The 18742-nt window shown below is 54.2% G+C and overlaps 6 protein-coding genes across 6 annotated transcripts; 4 read left to right on the top strand and 2 right to left on the bottom strand.

Moving 5' to 3' along the window:
* Positions 1–123: 123 nt before the first annotated feature.
* Positions 124–4791, top strand: QBC33DRAFT_446353 (uncharacterized protein; the record flags this gene model as incomplete). Its single annotated transcript, XM_060424369.1, has 5 exons — positions 124–792; positions 881–1207; positions 1312–2646; positions 2689–3607; positions 3812–4791. 5 exons carry the CDS (start codon positions 124–126, stop codon positions 4789–4791), a joined length of 4230 nt encoding a protein of 1409 aa, XP_060286138.1.
* A 639-nt stretch (positions 4792–5430) lies between these two features.
* Positions 5431–8262, bottom strand: QBC33DRAFT_306076 (uncharacterized protein). Its single transcript, XM_060423438.1, has 4 exons — positions 8026–8262; positions 7565–7948; positions 5891–7504; positions 5431–5815 (listed from the first exon to the last, which is right to left on the bottom strand). The coding sequence occupies exons 1-4, from the start codon at positions 8122–8124 to the stop codon at positions 5504–5506; spliced, it is 2409 nt and encodes an 802-aa protein (XP_060286137.1). The 5' UTR covers positions 8125–8262; the 3' UTR covers positions 5431–5503.
* A 349-nt stretch (positions 8263–8611) lies between these two features.
* On the top strand, positions 8612–9440 carry QBC33DRAFT_529608 (uncharacterized protein). Its single transcript, XM_060427156.1, has 4 exons — positions 8612–8798; positions 8853–8887; positions 8939–9053; positions 9116–9440. The coding sequence occupies exons 1-4, from the start codon at positions 8752–8754 to the stop codon at positions 9228–9230; spliced, it is 312 nt and encodes a 103-aa protein (XP_060286136.1). The 5' UTR covers positions 8612–8751; the 3' UTR covers positions 9231–9440.
* QBC33DRAFT_567285 (uncharacterized protein) lies at positions 9422–10877 on the top strand (the record flags this gene model as incomplete). Its single annotated transcript, XM_060430478.1, has 1 exon — positions 9422–10877. Exon 1 carries the CDS (start codon positions 9720–9722, stop codon positions 10875–10877), a length of 1158 nt encoding a protein of 385 aa, XP_060286135.1. The 5' UTR covers positions 9422–9719.
* Positions 10878–13301: 2424 nt separating this feature from the next.
* QBC33DRAFT_602774 (succinyl-CoA synthetase-like protein) lies at positions 13302–15919 on the top strand (the record flags this gene model as incomplete). Its single annotated transcript, XM_060432159.1, has 7 exons — positions 13302–13476; positions 13589–13725; positions 13779–13922; positions 13976–14066; positions 14123–14197; positions 14249–14465; positions 14525–15919. 7 exons carry the CDS (start codon positions 13302–13304, stop codon positions 15756–15758), a joined length of 2073 nt encoding a protein of 690 aa, XP_060286134.1. The 3' UTR covers positions 15759–15919.
* QBC33DRAFT_305982 (major facilitator superfamily transporter) lies at positions 15818–18021 on the bottom strand. The gene is made up of 8 exons (XM_060423437.1): positions 17645–18021; positions 17521–17575; positions 17359–17458; positions 17213–17297; positions 16654–17153; positions 16346–16585; positions 16140–16283; positions 15818–16074 (listed from the first exon to the last, which is right to left on the bottom strand). Exons 1-8 carry the CDS (start codon positions 17818–17820, stop codon positions 15878–15880), a joined length of 1497 nt encoding a protein of 498 aa, XP_060286133.1. The 5' UTR covers positions 17821–18021; the 3' UTR covers positions 15818–15877.
* Positions 18022–18742: the final 721 nt, after the last annotated feature.

Here is an 18742-nt window from a genome sequence, read left to right as displayed (position 1 = left end):
CCAATGCCTGGCGCAGCAGTTCCAGTCTCGACGCCACCGGTAGCCACCCATAACTCTATATCAAGACCCCCCAGGCCCCAAGAAGCCGACAACGACAACGACGATTCCGCCTCCGATATATCGATGGCCGCTGAAACCGACGAAGAAGATCAAGGCAGCCCTCGGTCAGCCGAACGGAAATCACCGAAGGCCCGGGGAACACCGGACACACAAGCCGTATCTTCGAAGAAGCGCAAGTCATCAGACCAGGAGAATGACCAGATACCCGCATGGACCTCGACGTCAATAATGTCATCGAAAAAGGCCAAGTTGGAGGTTGATCGCGAAGAGCACATCAACGCCAATGCCCCTGGCAGAGACAAGTCTCTCCTTCCCCCTGAGATCTGGCACCACATCTTCACTTTCTGCCCTCCCCAAACTTTAGGTAATTTGTTGCGTGTCAACAAATTATTCCACGTCTATCTTGACCCTTCATCCTCGCTTCAGAGTGCCTCTCCTCTCTCTCCAGGTAAAAGTGCCATCAGTATTTTGAAGCCGAACAGCATCTGGCAAGCTTCAAGACGCTTGTTCTGGCCACATATGCCAGCTCCATTGCGGTCAATGACGGAGCTCGAGTCGTGGAGGTTGGCCCGCTCGATCAGATGTCAAAGCTGCAATAAGCAAGACGCACGTGGCCAGCAGCAGCCTCCACCGGATCCCTGGCACCCAGGTCCGGGGATGGACGGAGTGTCAGTCATTTGGCCCTTCGCTATTCGCGTCTGTGGGCTCTGTCTCTTGCGCATGTCTTTCAAGGTTGGTCAAGAATCTGGCATCGCGCAACAAGTGTCCTAAGCGTGTCCTATTCGAAAAGACCCAAGAACATTCTAACCACGCGTCACAGGAGATTGACCTACTTCTTTCGCCTTCAGTTCCCTCGGCAGTCATTCCCGCACTGCCGTTTGTCGTCCTGACACCTGAGCTTCACGCTCTATCGGCCAGCACTTATGAGCAGGGTCAACTGCCGACCACCATACAAGTTACAAAACTCTTCCTAGCTTCTGATGTTGAGGAGCTTAAGAAGGAGTTTCTCTCCGTCCAGGAAATGGGTCCTGGTACAACTGAGGAGTGGTTTAAAGGTCTCGATGGCCGGGGCAAGGACCACAGGAGTGAGTCGGTGAAGTGGGAAAAGTGGGAGGCTTCAGGTGGCCGTATCTCAATATTGGCTCCAGTCAATCCTTCGCCTTCACAAGCCGGCCCTCCTGCAACCTCAGCCTTGCCAGCTGCAAGGATGCCAGGCGACTTACGGCCGGCCCCCGCCCAATTTCCAGGTAGGGCTTAGTGTCTACGGCTCCGATGTTGACATGTATGCTTACCATCAACACAGGCGCCGCCCCAAGGCAGGACTTTGAGGAGAATAATTCTGGCCACCAGTCTCGTCCTTTACCCCCAGGCCGACAGGAGCGGACTATAGAGGAAGTTGCCAAGCTGAAAGCTACTCGAAAATCCGAAATCGAGCGCCGGGCATCCCTACTTGATCCTCCACTACAACCAAATATTCTTCGCCGGATACCATCATTCCAAGCTGCCACTCAACTTATAACGCCTTTGGATGACAATGCTTGGGAACTTCTCAAGCCTCGACTTCTAGCTCAGAGGGCGGATGCCGAACAGCGAGAAGCCGAGAGTGTTGCTCAAGCTCAGATCTTGCAGAGGAACGACAAACAACACAACGTTGAGACTACGTTGGCAACAACCAAGGAAGCCAGAGATATGATAGACAAAGACTGGGAAGAAGTGCAAGCACCTGTGCGTGCTTCCATCGCGAGCCTTGCGGATGAGGTCATTCGAGACGGTTGGGACAACGGCAAGAAGGTGACGAAGGAAACTTGTTCCAAGTTCGCCGCAGACGTCCTCACACATGTGCGGAGAAGGTTCTACGCAGAGGTTACCGAGGCAGCCGCAGCAACGCGTGCTGCTGGTCAGGAACCTCGAACCGACCCTCCTGAAGGCCCATTCACACAGAAGCTGACCTTGGAAAACATGAAGTGGATCTTCGACAGCAAGATCAAGCCTCATACCGAGTCTCAGAAGAAGGAGATTTTCTTCTGCAATGGCTGTGAAGGCAACTTCAAGGCTTATGGTTTTGAGGGTGTCATTCAACACTACGCGGCCAAGCATACCAGTGCGCTCAGCCTTGGCAGTGTTGTTGTTCACTGGAGGGCAGAATGGCCTGAAGTACCACCCTTCGCCCCCCAAGCCCGGGGTTCCAAGCACTTATATTACGCTCCGGGCCCGATCTCCTTTACCCAGAGCGCTGGGCCACCCACTCTGTATGGCTTCAATGGCTACCAGCCTGCCCAGGGACCTGCACCTCCCCCACCTGGCCAGCCATTCCCTCCGTCAGGTTCTGTGTACGGAGCCCCTCCATACAACGAGCAATATCCACCACAGTCTTCATATCAGCACGGGGTTAGCTATCCTCCGTCCTCGGGGTTCACCCCCCAGCCATTTCAACCGCAGCCTGTTCCAGCGCAATATCCTTCTTACCAACCGCCATCTGCGCCGAATGGGACATATCCTTCCCACCCAGCACCCGTTCACACTCCAGGCTACCCACCCCAAGTCTCAGCGCCACCCCCAAATCAAGGTCTCCCTCCTCCACCAACTGTCTACAACTACAACTCCGGCGGGTTCCATGGAGATGGACAGGTTGCCTATCCGCCGCCTCCAAACACAGGGTATCCCGACACGTATCAGGTCCGGCTCGAAGATGTTGTTCGGAACTCGCGGGAAATCTGGATTGCGACTGCCAACATCAGGGACCTTCCCGGTAGCGCCAGAGTGTTTGTGACAATACATCACGTTGTGAAGAGGTTCAGGTCGAGATTCCTCGAGGCACCACCGCTAGAGATGTTCAACGACGGCTTGTCAAACAATAAGGACATGCGGCCTGTGCGCAATATCAATGTGCTCTCTTGCAAGGCCTGCCATTTCGGCTTAGGCAATGCGGCATCCGTGGAACAGGACAGGAAGACCTTTTCCTTACCGCAGCTGGTGAATCACTTTCAGAACAAGCACGTTGATCCCATGCAACGGATAGCCCCCGGCCAGCCACCACTGGACTGGACGGTGGACATGATTTTGCTCCCAGACCCGGCTGTCCTTGCCAGGCTACCAGCTATCATCGGTTCTGATAGCCAAAGACACTATCTATTCTCGGACGCCTTCCCCGAGTACTTCCAACAGCCCAGCAGCACAGCCACCACAACTCCTTACTATTACCCGCTGCCGCCATACCAGCCCGGTCCTGACTATCCTTCTGTCTATCCTCCAGCCCCTGTTGACAGCCACGATCGTACCTATGCCCAACATCAGTCGGCCAATGCCCAGACATACTATGGCGCAGAGCAGGATGGTTATCAAACACCGGCGGCGTCGGCAACATATGAACAACCCAGCTATAGCCAAGGCCCTCCTCAGAATGGTTATGTTTCCGCTCCATCCCAGGAGCCTGGGTACCACGTCGAGAGCATGCCGCAAAATCCTGTCCCTACTCGTTCGGGTGACAATAAAAGTCGTTCGTCCCAAAGCTCCGGCCCAGGGCGTGGTAATCAAAGGTCCAAGAAGAGTGCCAAGTCTAAAAGAGGACGTGGCAAGCACTCGGACGCTGCTGGAGCAGCCGCCAGTTTGGTTACTGAGGCAGAAGCGAAAAAGGCAGAGGATGAAGAGAGGGTCCGCGAAGAGGAGATTAGAGCCATGTGGGCCGCCGATCGTGCGGAGGCTGCACGAGTCTATTCCTCCTCCGCGAAGCCGGAGACGGAGACGGACCAAGGCCCCCAGGGTCAACCGGAGCTCCGCGAGGAACCAAACCCAGCAATGGCGAGACCTCCCAAGGCAAAAAGTCCGCCAGCGGCCCCCACGGCTCCAGTTCCGCAGATCTCGCAGAGGAGCAGCCCTCCGCGACGGGAAGAGCCCAATCTCATGGCAGCGCTCGAAATGCATCTCGAGCAAGGGCATTCACGTCCTGCCTCGGAACAACGACCCCAGCCTCCAAGCAGAGTTATCTATGTAGATGATGACCATCCACCACCCACTCGAGTCACCCACAGAGACCCGGACAGATATCCAGTTCATCATCCGTCTGACCGGATCCAATCGATATCACCCGCGTTTAGATATAGGCAGCCTCCTACAGGTGCCGAAGTGTACAGGGAGAGAAGCCCGGTGCCGAGGCAAGCTGGGAGGGGCTATTACCCACACCCTCCACCCGCTGGTGGAATGGCAGATGCTAGATACGAGCAAATCCCACGCCCAGGAGCAGACCGATACGAACAGATCGTCCGTCGACCTGATGATGCCCTTCCTTACGACAGAATTCACCGGACGGAGGAGGTTATCTATGACAGGCAACCCCCAGCCCGGCAGGAGTATTACAGGCCTTACCCCGATGAGCCGCTGCCACGATCAAGAGCCCCGCCGGTCGAGGCGTACGAGATCGTCCAGGTCATTGATTCCCAGGGCGAGTATTACATCCGGCGACCGGTCAGGCGGGAGCCAGAGCCTCGCTACATCTACGAGGACGAGCGGCATGTTCGCCGAGAGCCGGAACTATACCACCATCCCACCTTCGAACCGGTCTACTCCCGGGCCCCGCCCCCGCCCCCGCCGTCTTACGATTCCCGGGCTGAATACCCTCTTCCGCGGATGGCGGGGCCGCCTGAACCTACCGCCTACGACGAGGAATACGATCCGCGCTTTCCGGCTGCCCCACCCCCGGGAGGCGTGCCACCGAGACAGGTGCGCTACCAATGAGGGTGATCGTTGAGCGGGTGTTGCGAGACGAAAAGCCATGGCCAATGGTTGGGGCGGCGTAGTGGTTTTACTTTATTTTGTCATCATTTTTTATAGAAGCTGCCTAATGGCACTAATGCGGACGTTATCTGCCTCTCGGCGGGTTGCCTCTCGGCGGGTCCCCTATCTTGTATACTATCCGTCTCTGTCGGTTGATATCAATCAGCGGCCAAGTTCCCGTCTACGACGCCTACCCAAGCACCCCCTAAATCTAGACACTATACAGTTGGCGACTATGGATGCCTGTTAAGAGTTACCGCGGGCTATTTATTACAGAGAGGCACAGGCTTATATATTTGACTAGTAACGTCTGATGAAGAGCAGTATGGGTGTCGTCATTTGATGTACACGGTTGTGATACACTTTGAAACAGCTACAAATAGCAGTAGAGATGGTCGTTCCCTTCCTTGCGAGCCAATAAGCACTCCTCCCCGTTTTTACTTTCATGTCGAAAAAATCCCAGCCATCCCCGGGGCCTTCCAACCGAGGCCTATGTTACGCGTGGAAGCCCGTGAAAGTTCTAAGTGAGTGAGGGAGAGAGAGAGACGCCTGGGCAAAATAAAGAGGAGGCAAAAAAAAAAAGGAAACGACCTAATACAACACTGACATCCCTTTTCCCGGTACTCTTAACAAGAGAAGCTGATAGATATATGAGGACCATCCCCCGGCATCCTCATATGACCTCGCCAATGATCTTGGCGGCCTCCCTGTACGTGTCGAGCAGCTTCTCGCACTTCTCGCGCTCCTTCTTGACGCTGTCGTCCTCGTACAGCAGCTCCTCGAACAGGGCCTCCTTGTAGAGCTCGCTGACGAGGCGGTTCTGCACCACGTCCTTGCAGTGGTTGACGAGCAGGTGCATGACGGCCTTGGGCACCTGGTCCGCGATGGACTCGCGCACAATGTTGAAGTACGACGAGATGAGCGCCCGGATGAGCTCCGTCTCCATCGCCTCGCGGTCTGTCAGGGCTGGTTCGCCCGTGTTGCCCTGCGTGAGATGCCTGCGTTAGTGGGGGAGGGTGGGGGAAACGGAAACGAGGGGTCAGCAATAGATGGAACTTACGAAGTCGATACCACGCGGTGCTTTTGTGTAGTCGAGCTCGTCCTCTGGCTTATGGGTCTGGATGGGCGACCGAAGCGCTTTCTCTTCCGGCCTACGGATGCTCTGGCTGAACGTCGGCTCAGACATCTGACTGACATGCCTGCCGATGTTTGCGTTGTGGGACGGTCCGGCTCCGGGTTGCGAAGCACCGTCCTTCCCGAAGAAATAGTTTAGGAACGAGTCACGCGCGCCGCCGAGCGCTGGCTGGTTAAACCTAGACGGCGAAGAAGATCGACCCCCATTGAGGGTCGAGGTAAATCCTCCCGAGACGGTCTCCCGGACGGCGGGCGACATGCTCCGCAGCCCCTTTCCGGCAGTGTGTTTTCGGATTGTTGCCGTCTCTGTCTTCTCCATTGCCGTCGCTTCCTCTTCCTCATCAATTGGAGTTTCGGTGCCGTTAGCGCCAATTTCCTTCAGTCTTCTTCGCTCCCGTCGCTCGCGCTCCTCCTGGACCAGGCGCTTCCGCTCCTTGTCCTGCTTGTTGGTGACCACATGGCTCATGGCGGCGGCCGCGCCGAGGAAATTCGGGTGGTTGGTGTTGATATAAGCGCGTTGGATGGAGATGAGGGACTCTACGTATGACGAGGCCGGACCAAGCCGCTCTCTAAGGAGATCCGAGACAACCTCGATGAGCTTGGCTTGGAGTCGTGGAAACCGTGACAGCTCGGTTGAACCGCAGGTGTGGCAGATCTTGATGAGCTCTTCGTATACGAGTTCGACGCAACGCTGACTGGGGATCTCCAGGAGTTTGATTTGAGGCTTAACGAGAAGATCAAAGGCCATTTCTGGGACGAAGAGGCTGGGTCGCGGACCGGTCGAGTTTCGAATAGCTGTCCTGATGTCCATAGTTGAGAGGTTCGACGTGGGGTCGATGGATTCCAGAGCACTGCCGAAGACCGAGTTGAAGATGTAGTAAATGCGCGCACCACCACAGAGCTCCTTGGTGGAGATCTCGGTCGAAGTACCGTCGATAGATGAGATAAAAGAGATGGCAAATCGAGTCATGAGCTGGAGGATCAGAGAGCCGCGATGCTCCTTTCCACTAAAGTGCATGTCTCCGTAGCTTGCAAGCTCTTGTTGGGTCTGGCCCATGAGGGTATTGAGTCGAGCTTTGATGTCCGGCAGGCGATCCCGGATATGCGCCATCAAGGTCGTGTTCAGTGTCTTGGCGAGGTACTGGGTGCCGCAGCGGTTGGCAATATTCCGGTATGCGGGATGGTGCCTGAAGAATTCGGTTTCAGACCGGAGTGCCTCCTCCATAGGCTTGTTGCCCTGAATGTCCTGTTGTGATCGGTTTACGACGCCGATCCAGCCCAGTTTCAAGGGATAGACCCGCCCCGATAGAATATCCAAGGCGTTTGTGCCATGGTCCATGAGATCGACCTTTGTGAGCACGCCAATCGTCCTCCTGCCCAGGGGGTCCACATGTCTGGCAAGCTTCAGCGCCTCCGAGTTGACAATGTCGACGTTCGCTGGCGACACGGCCAACACGATGCTGTTGGGCTTCGCAATGTACTCGGAGATGAGGTTCCTGGTCTGTTTCTCGATATCGGTCGGTTGATCTCCAATGGGAACCTAGGATCAGATGTCAGTGGCGACGAGGTAAGCGGGCGCGAACGACGGAGTAGGGCCGACCTTGGTGAGTCCTGGCAAGTCGACCAGGGTGAGGTTTAAGACATGTGGAGAGAATATCTTCAAGTTGATCGGCTGGCGGTTGATGCCCTTGTTGCTGCCAGCAACTCGCGCCGTCTCATTCTCAATCTCACGTTTAACATCGCCGAAATCCGTGAATTTTCGGCTGGGGATGTGGTTAAACTCAGCCCACTCGTTCCGGAAAGCTTGGCTCGCGTTCCTGTAGCTAACGTGCACGGCATCCTCGGGCTCATCCTCGGGGACGTTGATTAATTGTAAGATAAGGGGTCTCCGTGTCACGATACCACCACCGCGGGGTAGGAAGTCTCGGCCAACAATGTTTTCGAGGACTGACGACTTTCCGGCTGATTGTGAGCCAACAACCACCTGCAGGCAAGCAGGTCGGGTTAGCGATCAACCAACTGAACGAGGAATCACCGGGCATAGGGGTGGGCTAGCCATACGATTTGGGGTAGATCGAGGGAGTCATTGCCGATGGTGTTGAAGACCAGGTCTTGCAGCTTGTTGACAGTCCCGAGCAAGTCATCTCCAAGAGCAGCCATGATGCCGGAAGCTTAGGAAGCAAGAGGAAGTCCCTTCTGCTTCAGGGGCGGGTTGGATTGCGCTCAATTCAAGGGGGATAGAAGGGATGCCTGTAGGAGGTTTTTGGGTCGCTCGCTTGGGGCCTCGAGCTGACCAAGTCAAGGGGGGAAGAAGCGGCAACCGGCACGGCTTTGACCAAATAATCAAGGGATAGTAGAAGCGAAGTGAGAGGGCGAGGGTCCTTGGTAGAATCTGAAAAAGCGCGACGAGGTACGTCCTCTCAGCTCAAGCTGGTGGATGCCAAAAATATTATTTAGCTTTTGGTTCCAAGCTTGGCCGTCGAGGGTTGCCATGCAGTTACGCAGTCACGAATGGCCCCAATTTCCAAGAATTATGCACGGTAGCGCCTCATGTGGGCTAATATCTGCCTCAGGCAACACACACGTGCGCACTCCTGGCCTGCATGATTCAGCACGTGCATCACCGTTCCTGCATATGGCCCCATCCAGTTCCATTATACAGACATACCGAGCTGGGGAAGTGGAAGAAGGCTCACTGGCATTATCAACTTACTTAGACGACTACTTCCGGTGGATTCAAGATTGTGGGGATCTAGGTAGACCAAGAGTAAGAGCACCTCCTCCGCTATGAGTTCATTTGGCCCGGGTGCCCTCCCAGCCACAAAGCCTATCCCGTAAGTGACAATTGCCATCTCAAATAAAATCCCAGTCTGTTGACCACCTCGCAGGCCGCAACGCGGAAGTTTTCCTCTCGACCATGATGGTAAGTGATATCTGATATTCTGATTGGTTCCTGTCTCATTGTTGGATCAAGGCGAGTGTCGGCATGTAATGACCAACTACCTCAAATGCATCAAGAGAGTAAAGGGAGTCAATGAAGATGAATGTCGCGATTTGGCCAAGTCTTACTTGGCTTGCCGTATGGAAAGGTAAACCTTCCTCTTCCGAGTCATAGCTACTCCTGACGTATTGATTTTTGCTTGTTAAACAGAAACCTGATGGCGAAAGATGATTTCAAAAACTTGGGCTTCAAGGACCTTTCGGCCAATGAGACGGGCGAGGCAGGCGAGGCAGAAAAGGGGGTGAAAGGCGAGTCAAACAGGTGACCCCTTGGGGGAGGGAGGAGGTTAATATGAAGTTGACCAGCCAGGCTTCAGTCTATGTATAAGCAGCTTCGGCCTATAACCACCTATAACATCCACCGCGCCGTGCAGGCTTCAGAAGCCTTTCACATGCTCCATGAGCGATGTACATAGGACTGTTCTAAAATATTTACATGCCCAGCCGTTTCGGTACAAGTTTCCGAAATCGCATCGGTGTCCTAAGGTAGGCAAATGCGGATGCCTCGGTGGGACAATTTGGACGTGACCTCCCCAGTCGGCGGTTTTGAACTCTATTTCGCTGCAGCTTTGTCTTTGACGGAAAGTAAGGTAGGTAAGTAGGTATTTCAGGTGGCTTCTCCAAACCTATTCCAACAGAGGTCCTAAAGTCTTCCTCCCCTATACGCCGTCTGTCTTCTGCAAAGATCATCCATCACCCTTGATCTTTTCGGGTGCCCATCATCGCCCGTCAGCCCATTAGTCCCAGCACCTCGCATGATACCCAGTACCATGGCGACAACACAGACGACAGCCATGGACGATGACTTCAATTTCAAGCGGCTCAACCAGCTTTGCCTTCCTCGGTGGGACAATAGAATCAACACCCGTACGCTGCGTCCGGAGAGACCCGAGTATGCGATCCTCATGGAACTCCCATCGAACGAAAAGTGGGCACGGGCGTTACGACAAATCCATGCAGCCATCTGCCATGCAGAAGGCTCGCTGGATGGTTTCGTCAAGAAGATGCTTGCCAAACGCTCTCCCTACCATGCGGAGCAACCACTTCTCCAAGCCGTTGCGGCGATACTGTATGACCAAGCGTGCAGCAGTGATTCGACCAGAGAGGCAGCAGAGACAGAACTTGGCCCCCCGATACCAGAGGCAGAGCTTGGGCCCCTGATGCCAGAGACCGATACCTTTCACCTAAGCCTTCCAATCGGGCCTCTTATAGAGCATATGCTGCTCATTGACTACGGCTTTGGGGTACATCCGTTGCCAGGGTCGCTCTGGGTTGGGTACATCCGTTCCCAGGATCGCTCTGGATGTCAGCCGATATTCTTTCGACACCTGTGGCGCCATATTCCTCCCTTCTGCAGGGCTTTGACCCTGTTTGCCGGCTACTTCAAGAGGGGTCAGGTTGTTGATAGCAAGGTCTGGAAGTATCTGGATGATTGCTTGTCAATATTCCGTCCGTTAGACTTGGGGGATATAGCAATCATGCTCTATCATTACGACACTCACCGCCAAGAACTCGATCGCACGGAATATGAGAAGGGTTTGACAGGATACACAGGGGTCATGCAAGAATTAATCGACGAGGTGCCTGTGAGGGGGTCTGATCGGCTGATCCGTAAGCTGTCGGTCGACGTTAACGAGTTCATTCCACAGCATGTCCACGATTCCAAGATGAGGCAGATGCTGCTTGCGGCAGCGAAGGACTTGGCAGCACAGCACGGCATATCGCTCTGCGCCCCAGAGGTCAACCGCATACGTAAGCCTATGTTCGAGAGGAGGTACAAGGATGGGTTCCCTGTGCCGGAACAGAAGGGTTGGATGGAGAGCCTGTCCGACTTCTTTTCCACAACCCCTGATAAGTCCACAAGCACAGGACCAGCAGCCGAGTCTAGCAAGGAGAAGCTGAAAGCCGCCTGATACTTAGATGCAATTATTTGATAGATGCAATCGCACTTGGAACTCTCGTCTCTTCGCCGACTCCTGTCCCGGGAATCTTCTAGGTTCCTGAGATTCATTTAGAGTTGCAGCTGTTGCTGTCGCTATCCATTGTTACTGCCGTCGCTATCCATTGCTACTACCGTCGCTGTCTATCGCTACTGCCGTCGCTGTCTATCGCTATTGTTATTTCTAGCAATAGCAAAGCAGTTGCCAATTTCCACCACTTGCTACAACCCTAGCTCTGACACCTGGAACGCATAGCTTGATCATGAAGCTGCAAGTGTCTTGCTCCTCCCCCTTTAAGAAACCCATCATGATGAGCTCCTTCCATGAAATACAATTGTTATGGTTCAACCAGAACTACAAAAGTGAGTAGGTCGCCCGACCATATGCCTCCTGTTTTCTTCCCCATGAACGAAAATGGATTGGCGTATGTACCCATCCCTGAACTCCTTGGCCTTCTCAGTCATCTTCTAGCCTCTAGATACTCTTCACATCCCCATATTCATACCCTAACAACCACCTTACTAGCGTGAAATGGCTAACGTGATATTACAGTCACACCAATGACGCAAGGGGTCCTTGCCTCGGCCGCTTTTTCGTATGGATTTCCAATCCTCCTGTGGGTTGCTGTGTTTGTGGGCGCGGTGGTGCGTCGTTTTGTCTCCTGGGTGGCGGCCCTCGCGGGCGTGATGATGAGGTGGCCAGAGTGGTCTGTTAAGGCCGGCTTGCGGAAAGCCTGGCGGTTTGTGGTGCGGTTGGTCCGTCGGGCCTTTAAGTTGTTGTTCGGGCCCCTGGCTTGGCTGTGGCGAGTCATCCAGGAGGATGGAAGACTTCGGTCTGGTTTGGCCTCGGGAGTGGTGGTCGTCCTGGATGGCGTGGCCACGCCGGCTGAAAAGCTGGCGGTCTGGGCCCGCGTCCAGTCGACTGCCTGGAGGGAATTGGGGGAGGGTGAGAGGAGAGACCTGGAGAGGGGACTCGGTGGACTGGCGGCTTAGGTTATCATTACCTTTTTCCTTTGTTCTTTTTGGTCCTGTTTTTGCTCTTGGTCCGTTTCGTTATCCCCCAATTACCCCCATTCTTATCCCCCAAGTATTTCTTAACCCATCCAAGCCCCTCACGTCACCGTCGTGGATGGGTGTTCCTCATCGGAGTTGGTCGCTCGATGAGCTAAGCAGGGGCAACATACCTACCAAACAACCTACCAAACAACCTACCGAGTACAGATTATTGTACTATGAGTCGGTCACTTTTCAAAGACATGGCTTTTAAGTCATCAACCGACCGGAGTCATCAACCGACCGGAGTCATCAACCGACCGGAGTCATCAACCGACCGGACCATCGACCGACCAGACCATCAGTCGACCAGACCATCAGTCTCCCAGAGATCAACCACAGACAGGTGCAGACTTCACTGTTCCTTCTTCTATAACCTTCCATGCCTGCGGTTCTCCGGTTCTCCGATTCTCTCCATCGACTCAAGCTCGATCCCTCGCAAGCAGGCAACCAACCTCCCTGTCACCTGGTGTTCTCATGCGAAGTAAGGACTCTTCAGAAGGCACGTGAATACTCTGATAACCATTTACCATCTCTAAACAGCAGTAGTTCCTCACAAGCACGGCAGCCCTGTGAAAGCATTATGACGGCCAGCTGCAGCTGTAGGCATACGGAGCATGAAATGTGAGAATGCTCTTCCCAACGCCAAGGTACTTCACTGACGCCGAAGGGCTAACAGGCCACCCACCCACCTCACAGCCCTGGTGGAGTCTTCCTCCTCATAAATACGCGACTGGCAGTGAGACATCTTCAGTACTGTCACCCATCAGAGACGGATCATTCATCAGCCACGTCTTTCAGCCAGCGGATTTTTCAACGGCCAGACTCTTCGTCAGATAAACCCCCTTTCGCCAATCGGGCCAGCCATCAATCGTTCCATCAGACGAAGTCCATCTATCGGACTAGTCAGCCAGACTCTACCACGCCCTCAATCGGATTATTTTCCGAGGCACACCACCGAATAGGGCACTAAATAGCCGCAGCCACGCCCAAGCCATGTATTTTAGAAAGTTGGGAGCCACACCCAAGCCATGTATTTAGAAAGTGCAACACCCAAGTCATGTATTTAGCTAAGTAGAAAGTAGAATAGATACCGCCATCTTGTCGTCTTGCCTATACCTACAACCGACGAAGACACCCTACCTCGTAAAGATCTCCCGAGAAAAGGGGTAAAGGGGTAAAGGGGGTGGCCCGTGCACGGTTGGTAGCTCCACGGTGTTGTTTGACACATGCTTGAGCCCTCACTTGCGGGGTTACCGGGGAATAACCTTGAGAGGTGGTAAATGATTCTGGCCCTCTTATCAATTCCGAGGTCTGGCATTGTTTGTCGTTACCAGTCAAGATCATGTTGGGTTTTGCAAGGTGCCTCAAGGGTTTCCAGTACTCGGCCTTGCACCGCCCTATCATGCCCTGTCGTCGTCGAGGTTTTGCAGCAGCCGCCAAAAATCACAGCTACGATGCAACTTTGCCTAACTTGCGAATACATAGGCACACACGAGTCATTTTCCAGGGATTCACTGGTGAGTCTGATAAACCAGCTGAATCATTGCGAGATCATGGGCTTACAGAAGGCTCGGAATACCAGGGAGACAGGTAAGTGTCTAGTCTCAACTAACTACACAGGATGCCAAGGATACACATCTCACACTTTGCAGGCAACCGCCAATGCAAAGGAGTCCATAGAATGGGGAACCAACATCGTTGGTGGCGTTACTCCAGGACGGACCGGTGAGCATCTCGGTCTTCCCGTCTTGCCTACTGTTCAAAAGGTGAGGGTACCTTGCCAAGACCAGAGCCGGGACGAATCCTGACATCAGCGCAGGCAGTGGAGCAGCTCAAGCCAGATGCAACCGGCATCTACGTCGCAGCACATCAAGCGGCGGCAGCAATTGAGGAGGCGATAGAAGCCGAAGTGCCGCTTGTCGTTGCGGTTGCTGAGCATATACCTCTTCACGACATCTTGCGGGTGGGTCCGACAACACACCGGTCTTGCCTTTGAAGCCTCACTAAGTTTCGGAGATACATTCAATCCTCAAGACCCAGTCTGCTTCAAGGCTAGTCGGCCCCAACTCGCCTGGCATCATTTCAGCCGTGGGACGGTGCCGGATAGGTAGGCTCTTGTTGCGAGTAACTTCGGTGTGACGCTCACCATTTGACCATATCTAGGCTTCCAACCACTTCCTTGTTTTACTCCTGGCCGGATTGGTATCATTGCAAAGTCGGGAACTCTGAGTTATGAAAGTTTGTTAGACCCAAAGCCGTCATAGCTAGGGTGTATACTGACAAGGACAGCGGTGGCATCCACCACCAGAGCCGGCTTGGGCCAAAGTCTCTGTATTGGAGTGGGCGGTGACATCCTCCCCGGTACAGATCTGCTGGAAGCTCTCCGTGTCCTCGAGCATGATGAAGACACCGAAGCGATCGCCCTGATAGGGGAGATTGGAGGGGTTGGAGAAATCGACGCCGCCGCATGGATCAGAGACTACCACTCTCGAACGCAGACGCCAAAGTATGTCACAAACTGCTCTCCCTTGTCTTGGCTGTTTCGGTTTTAACCTGAGCTGGAAGGCCAATTGTCGCCCTCGTGGCAGGAGTGAGCGAGGCTCACGGTCGCATTATGGGCCACGCTGGTGCCTACACGATCCCAGGAGAGCCGGACGCGAAGGCCAAGATTCAAGCTCTCCAGGATGCAGGCGTGACGATGGTTAACCACCCGGCCAAAATGGGCGACGCGCTGAAGCATCGCCTTGAGGGCCGGACTTCAATCCCTTTATCCACCACGCAGACGGTGTTTGGTGCCGGGAACCAGCGGCGGCAAATACACACCGTGGCCCGCAGGCCCCAACGGACATCCCTCGAATCGACGGCTACGCGCGGCCAACGGCGCCACCTCTACCTCACCGAAGAGAAGTCCTTCGATCTCCTCCGTCAGCACGGCGTCAACACGTCTCTCCACCCCGGCCGCGGAACCCGTCGCCTGCTAACCATCGGCATCGACCGCTCGGCCCGGTCGCCATGCATCATCGCCTCGCCCACCCCGGACACCGCCGCGAAGCGGTTCCCGCTCCCCTCCCACGCGGGCGCCGACGAGCAGACGGCGGTCGCCCGCATCGCGGCGCACATGCAGCTGGGCAGCGCGTCGACCGACTCGCTGTGGGGCGTGATCCGGGGCCTGGCGGCGCTCTTCTGCGAGCGGGAGGCGTTCCTACTCGAGACGCACGTCGTCGAGCGGCTCGGCGCGCTCGAGGTCGTCGGGGCCCGGTTCGGCCTCGACGACGCCGCGTTTAGGAGCGCCGGGCGGCAGGCTGACATCCACGGCGAGGCCGATGCGGCGGCTGAGGCGGCGGGGGGTGCTAGGGAAGGGGACGGGGATGGGATCGTCTACATCCGCTTGCCGGGCGAGGATGCGACGATCGGCACGCTGGTCAATGGTGCTGGCCTGGCGATGAATACCGTGGACGCCCTAGCGGATGCGGGTGGTAGGGCGGCCAACTTCCTCGACACGGGCGGCAAGGCGACGAGTGAGACCGTCAAGAAGAGCTTCGAGGTCATCCTCAGCGACCCTCGGGTGAGAGTGGTATTTGTTAATATCTTTGGTGGCTTGACCCTCGGAGATATGATCGCCAAGGGCGTAGTCCTAGCTTTCAAGGAGCTGAGCCCGAGGGTCCCCGTCGTCGTCCGGATCCGCGGCACGAACGAGAAGGAGGGCCAGAGGATCATTGCCGAGAGCGGTTTGCCACTTTTCGCGTTCGATGACTTTGAAGAGGCTGCTGCCAAGGCAATCGAGCTATCTAGAGCGTAACACAGGCCAAGAGGGGAGGAAATATCTAAAGTAGCCCGTGTGCCGAGATATACAGAGATGCAAATTATGGCCTATGTAGAAGGCCTATATATGGATAGAGCTAAACAAGATACAGAGTGTTATACATGTTCTATGGCAAAAAAGCCTCTTACGTACGAAATCAGCACACTTGATTCTCTTTTGGCAGATGCGACTCTCGCCGCGTCCTCTTGTGGAACGGCGACTGCATCATTGGCGCCGGTCTCGGCCTCCCTTTGCTCCTTAGACAAACCCAGCATATCCATCTCCTGTAGCTTCCAACTTCTGAGGGTCCAAACTGTGGTCATGTCAGCTTTGTGATTCTCTCTGGTAGGAACCTCAAAATGTGATCAAACGACATACTTGAGATGAATGCTGCCAAATACATAAGACCAGTAAAGACTTGGACATTGATGTATCCGTCTGTGCCATTCGTCCGAAGACTCAGGCCAATGACCTCGGAGAAGGTGGCTGGCAGGACAAGTATAATCCAGTAAATGGATAATGCTAGCCTTGGTTAGCCTTGTGTAGGGAGTTGCTGCTCGCCTTCGCCAAGGGGTTTCACTTACCTGCAGGTAACAACTGGAGACCCACGACCTCTGCACCGACGGGAGCAACGGTAGGCCACAAGATGCCTGCGAACATTCCGACAAGACTATATATGATCACGCCAGCATAGTACTTGCCGGCGAAAATCCACAAGAAGAAGACAGCTATCGCTGCGATCAGAGTGCCGAGGCCGGCAATGTTCATCCTCCCGACCTTGTCGCTAACGAGGCCAATGAGGGGCCTCCCTATGCCTTGCGAAACTGTTTTTGCTGGCAGTCAACATCCATACATCAACAAATATCAAGTGGGTAGTTTGGAGTTGACTTACGGTTGAATATTGCCGCCACAATGGAGCCTTGGCTGGCCGTGAAGCCGACCTTCTGGCAGTAATCCGCCAGGGAAAAGACAACAATGACATATGCAAGGATGGAAAAGAAACCCCAGAAAACGAAGAGCCAAAACTCAAATTTCTTGAAAATGCCCTTGTGGAAGGCGACATGGACAGCTCCAACAGCCTTGTTTCGATCCCGCAAGGTAAAGCTGCAGATACCGTTCACGACGAAGGCTATGATGGCCAGGATCCTGAAGGCCCACGGCAGGCCGAGGTTGGATATCATGGCATTTGTCGCAAGAGAATAGATGAGCCCACCGAAACCGGAGCCGCCGGTCGACATGGCATTCGCAAATGAACGGCGCTTAGTGAACCACTGAGGGACGAGCCCGACGGTCGCCGTGAACAGGAATCCCATTCCTATCCCGAAGGCAATTCCTTGACTGAGCAGGAGATGCCATATTTCCGAAGTGAAGGAGGCTCCGATGAAGGATGCTCTGGGACAAGTGTAAGCCAATGGCGTGGAAACTTTGAGGTAGTGACCCAGCTAACGTACGTCTCAAATACGACCCCTATCCTCAACGTTGTAGCCGTGCCAAATTTGCCGATACATATCGTAGCCAGCGGAGACACGAGCAGTGCTGTAGTATGATCCATGTCAGTGCGACGAATAGGGAGGGGATTTGGGCAAAGAGGTTATACCTATTGATATGGATAGGCCGCCTACAAACGCGAAGGCAAGGGGGGAAGCACCCGGGAATGTGCCAGAATGAAGATAGTAGGCTAGGAAGACGGCGTATGACTTGCCGATGTTAATCATCGTTGTTCATTATATCGATACATAAAATCAAGGAATGGACATACCGAATTCAAACCCCAGGTATGAGCATTTACGAGGAATATTGAAGCAACAACAACCCTGTGAGTCGGCATGTTAGAGATGGGACGTTTGGACTTGTAAGTCTCAGCAAAGAAGGATTGAACGGACCAGCCATAGCCTCCTTCCTTGAATTCGGGCTCCTCTGTTGATTCCGTCTCGGTTCGACTGTTGTCTGTCGTGGGCTTCTCCTGTGCAGTTGTGACATTTGCCGTATTGGAGGGAACTCGGACAGCCAGAGACGAGTCATCAAACTGGGAGGGCAGGGGGGTTGAAGAATCCGGCATCGGCAATAACTATTACTTCAAATGCTTCAAGCACCGAGAGGATCGATGCATATACCAACGGACTAAAATATATCAAAGAACGAAGAAGAACATACTAAAAGCAAGCACATTGGAAGAGGATTCGCCATCTGAGGGCTTCATTTGATATCCCTTATGTAAGAGGATAGCATCGGTCCATCGACTTAAAAATGGGTCCCCCGCCTCCGAGTCCCGTCCGCAGTTGCCGTTCTTTCCACATGGCCTCCATCTCCAGGCCCCACAGCCTGGAACTTTATCACGACCTCAACCTGGTGCAGCTTCACACTCATAATTGTCCATAAAGGGGTCGCCGGCCTGTCTGCCTCCCTCTCTTCGAGAATACTTATGGAGAGGACTTGTTTAACTGATCAGGCTTCAAGGCATTCATGAACAGTCTAGGAGGGGACAGAGCCGGCCCGAAGTTGGTTTGCCCGAAGCCGGAGGTCGGTTGCCATGGAAATAACAATCCGGCTTATTACCGGATCGACCCCACTGAGCCCCGGACCGGGCAAGGAATTGATTCGCCCGCTCAAGGAGTGGCAACCCTTTTAGGTTGTTCTGGGAGCTAGGGATGACACTTACATAGTATATTGCTTGTTGTTTGGTCAAGCTCACCCAGGCCAACACTACGTAAACATGGGAATTCTTTGTTCTTGCACTCCGCGAACGAATGAATACCCATGACCAAATAAAGAACCTGGAAGTATGACCTAGGTGATGCCATTAGTGAGACGGAGAAACAATGATCCCAATGGCGCCCCATATCTAACCTGATGCAGGCGACACTGACAGGGATGGGCCTGCAAGGCTAACAAAGCAAAAGAGGCTGTTGAAATTTTCCCTGGAGCTCGTTGTCGTGTCAACGCAATCTCCAGGAAAGTTGACCAATCGCGCTTAAAAACCT

This window comes from Phialemonium atrogriseum (assembly GCF_030411735.1).
Source record: "Phialemonium atrogriseum strain 8032-3 unplaced genomic scaffold QBC33scaffold_5, whole genome shotgun sequence".
Lineage (NCBI taxonomy): Eukaryota > Fungi > Ascomycota > Sordariomycetes > Cephalothecales > Cephalothecaceae > Phialemonium > Phialemonium atrogriseum.
Note: the sequence above shows the minus strand (reverse complement) of the source record. Positions and strands in the feature narration are given on the sequence as shown.

Excerpts from the sequence above, each read along its gene's own strand:
- QBC33DRAFT_306076 (XM_060423438.1), bottom strand. The coding sequence starts at position 8,124 with ATGGCTGCTCTTGGAGATGACTTGCTCGGGACTGTCAACAAGCTGCAA. Across the intron at positions 7,949-8,025 it reads CCCTCGATCTACCCCAAATC|GTGGTTGTTGGCTCACAATC; the intron begins GTATGGCTAGCC and ends GCTTGCCTGCAG. Across the intron at positions 7,505-7,564 it reads ACTTGCCAGGACTCACCAAG|GTTCCCATTGGAGATCAACC; the intron begins GTCGGCCCTACT and ends ATCTGATCCTAG.
- QBC33DRAFT_529608 (XM_060427156.1), top strand. The coding sequence starts at position 8,752 with ATGAGTTCATTTGGCCCGGGTGCCCTCCCAGCCACAAAGCCTATCCC. Across the intron at positions 8,799-8,852 it reads CCAGCCACAAAGCCTATCCC|GCCGCAACGCGGAAGTTTTC; the intron begins GTAAGTGACAAT and ends ACCACCTCGCAG. Across the intron at positions 9,054-9,115 it reads TTGGCTTGCCGTATGGAAAG|AAACCTGATGGCGAAAGATG; the intron begins GTAAACCTTCCT and ends CTTGTTAAACAG.
- QBC33DRAFT_305982 (XM_060423437.1), bottom strand. The coding sequence starts at position 17,820 with ATGCCGGATTCTTCAACCCCCCTGCCCTCCCAGTTTGATGACTCGTCT. Across the intron at positions 17,459-17,520 it reads ATACCTGGGGTTTGAATTCG|TCATACGCCGTCTTCCTAGC; the intron begins GTATGTCCATTC and ends AACATCGGCAAG. Across the intron at positions 17,154-17,212 it reads ATAGGGGTCGTATTTGAGAC|AGCATCCTTCATCGGAGCCT; the intron begins GTACGTTAGCTG and ends CACTTGTCCCAG.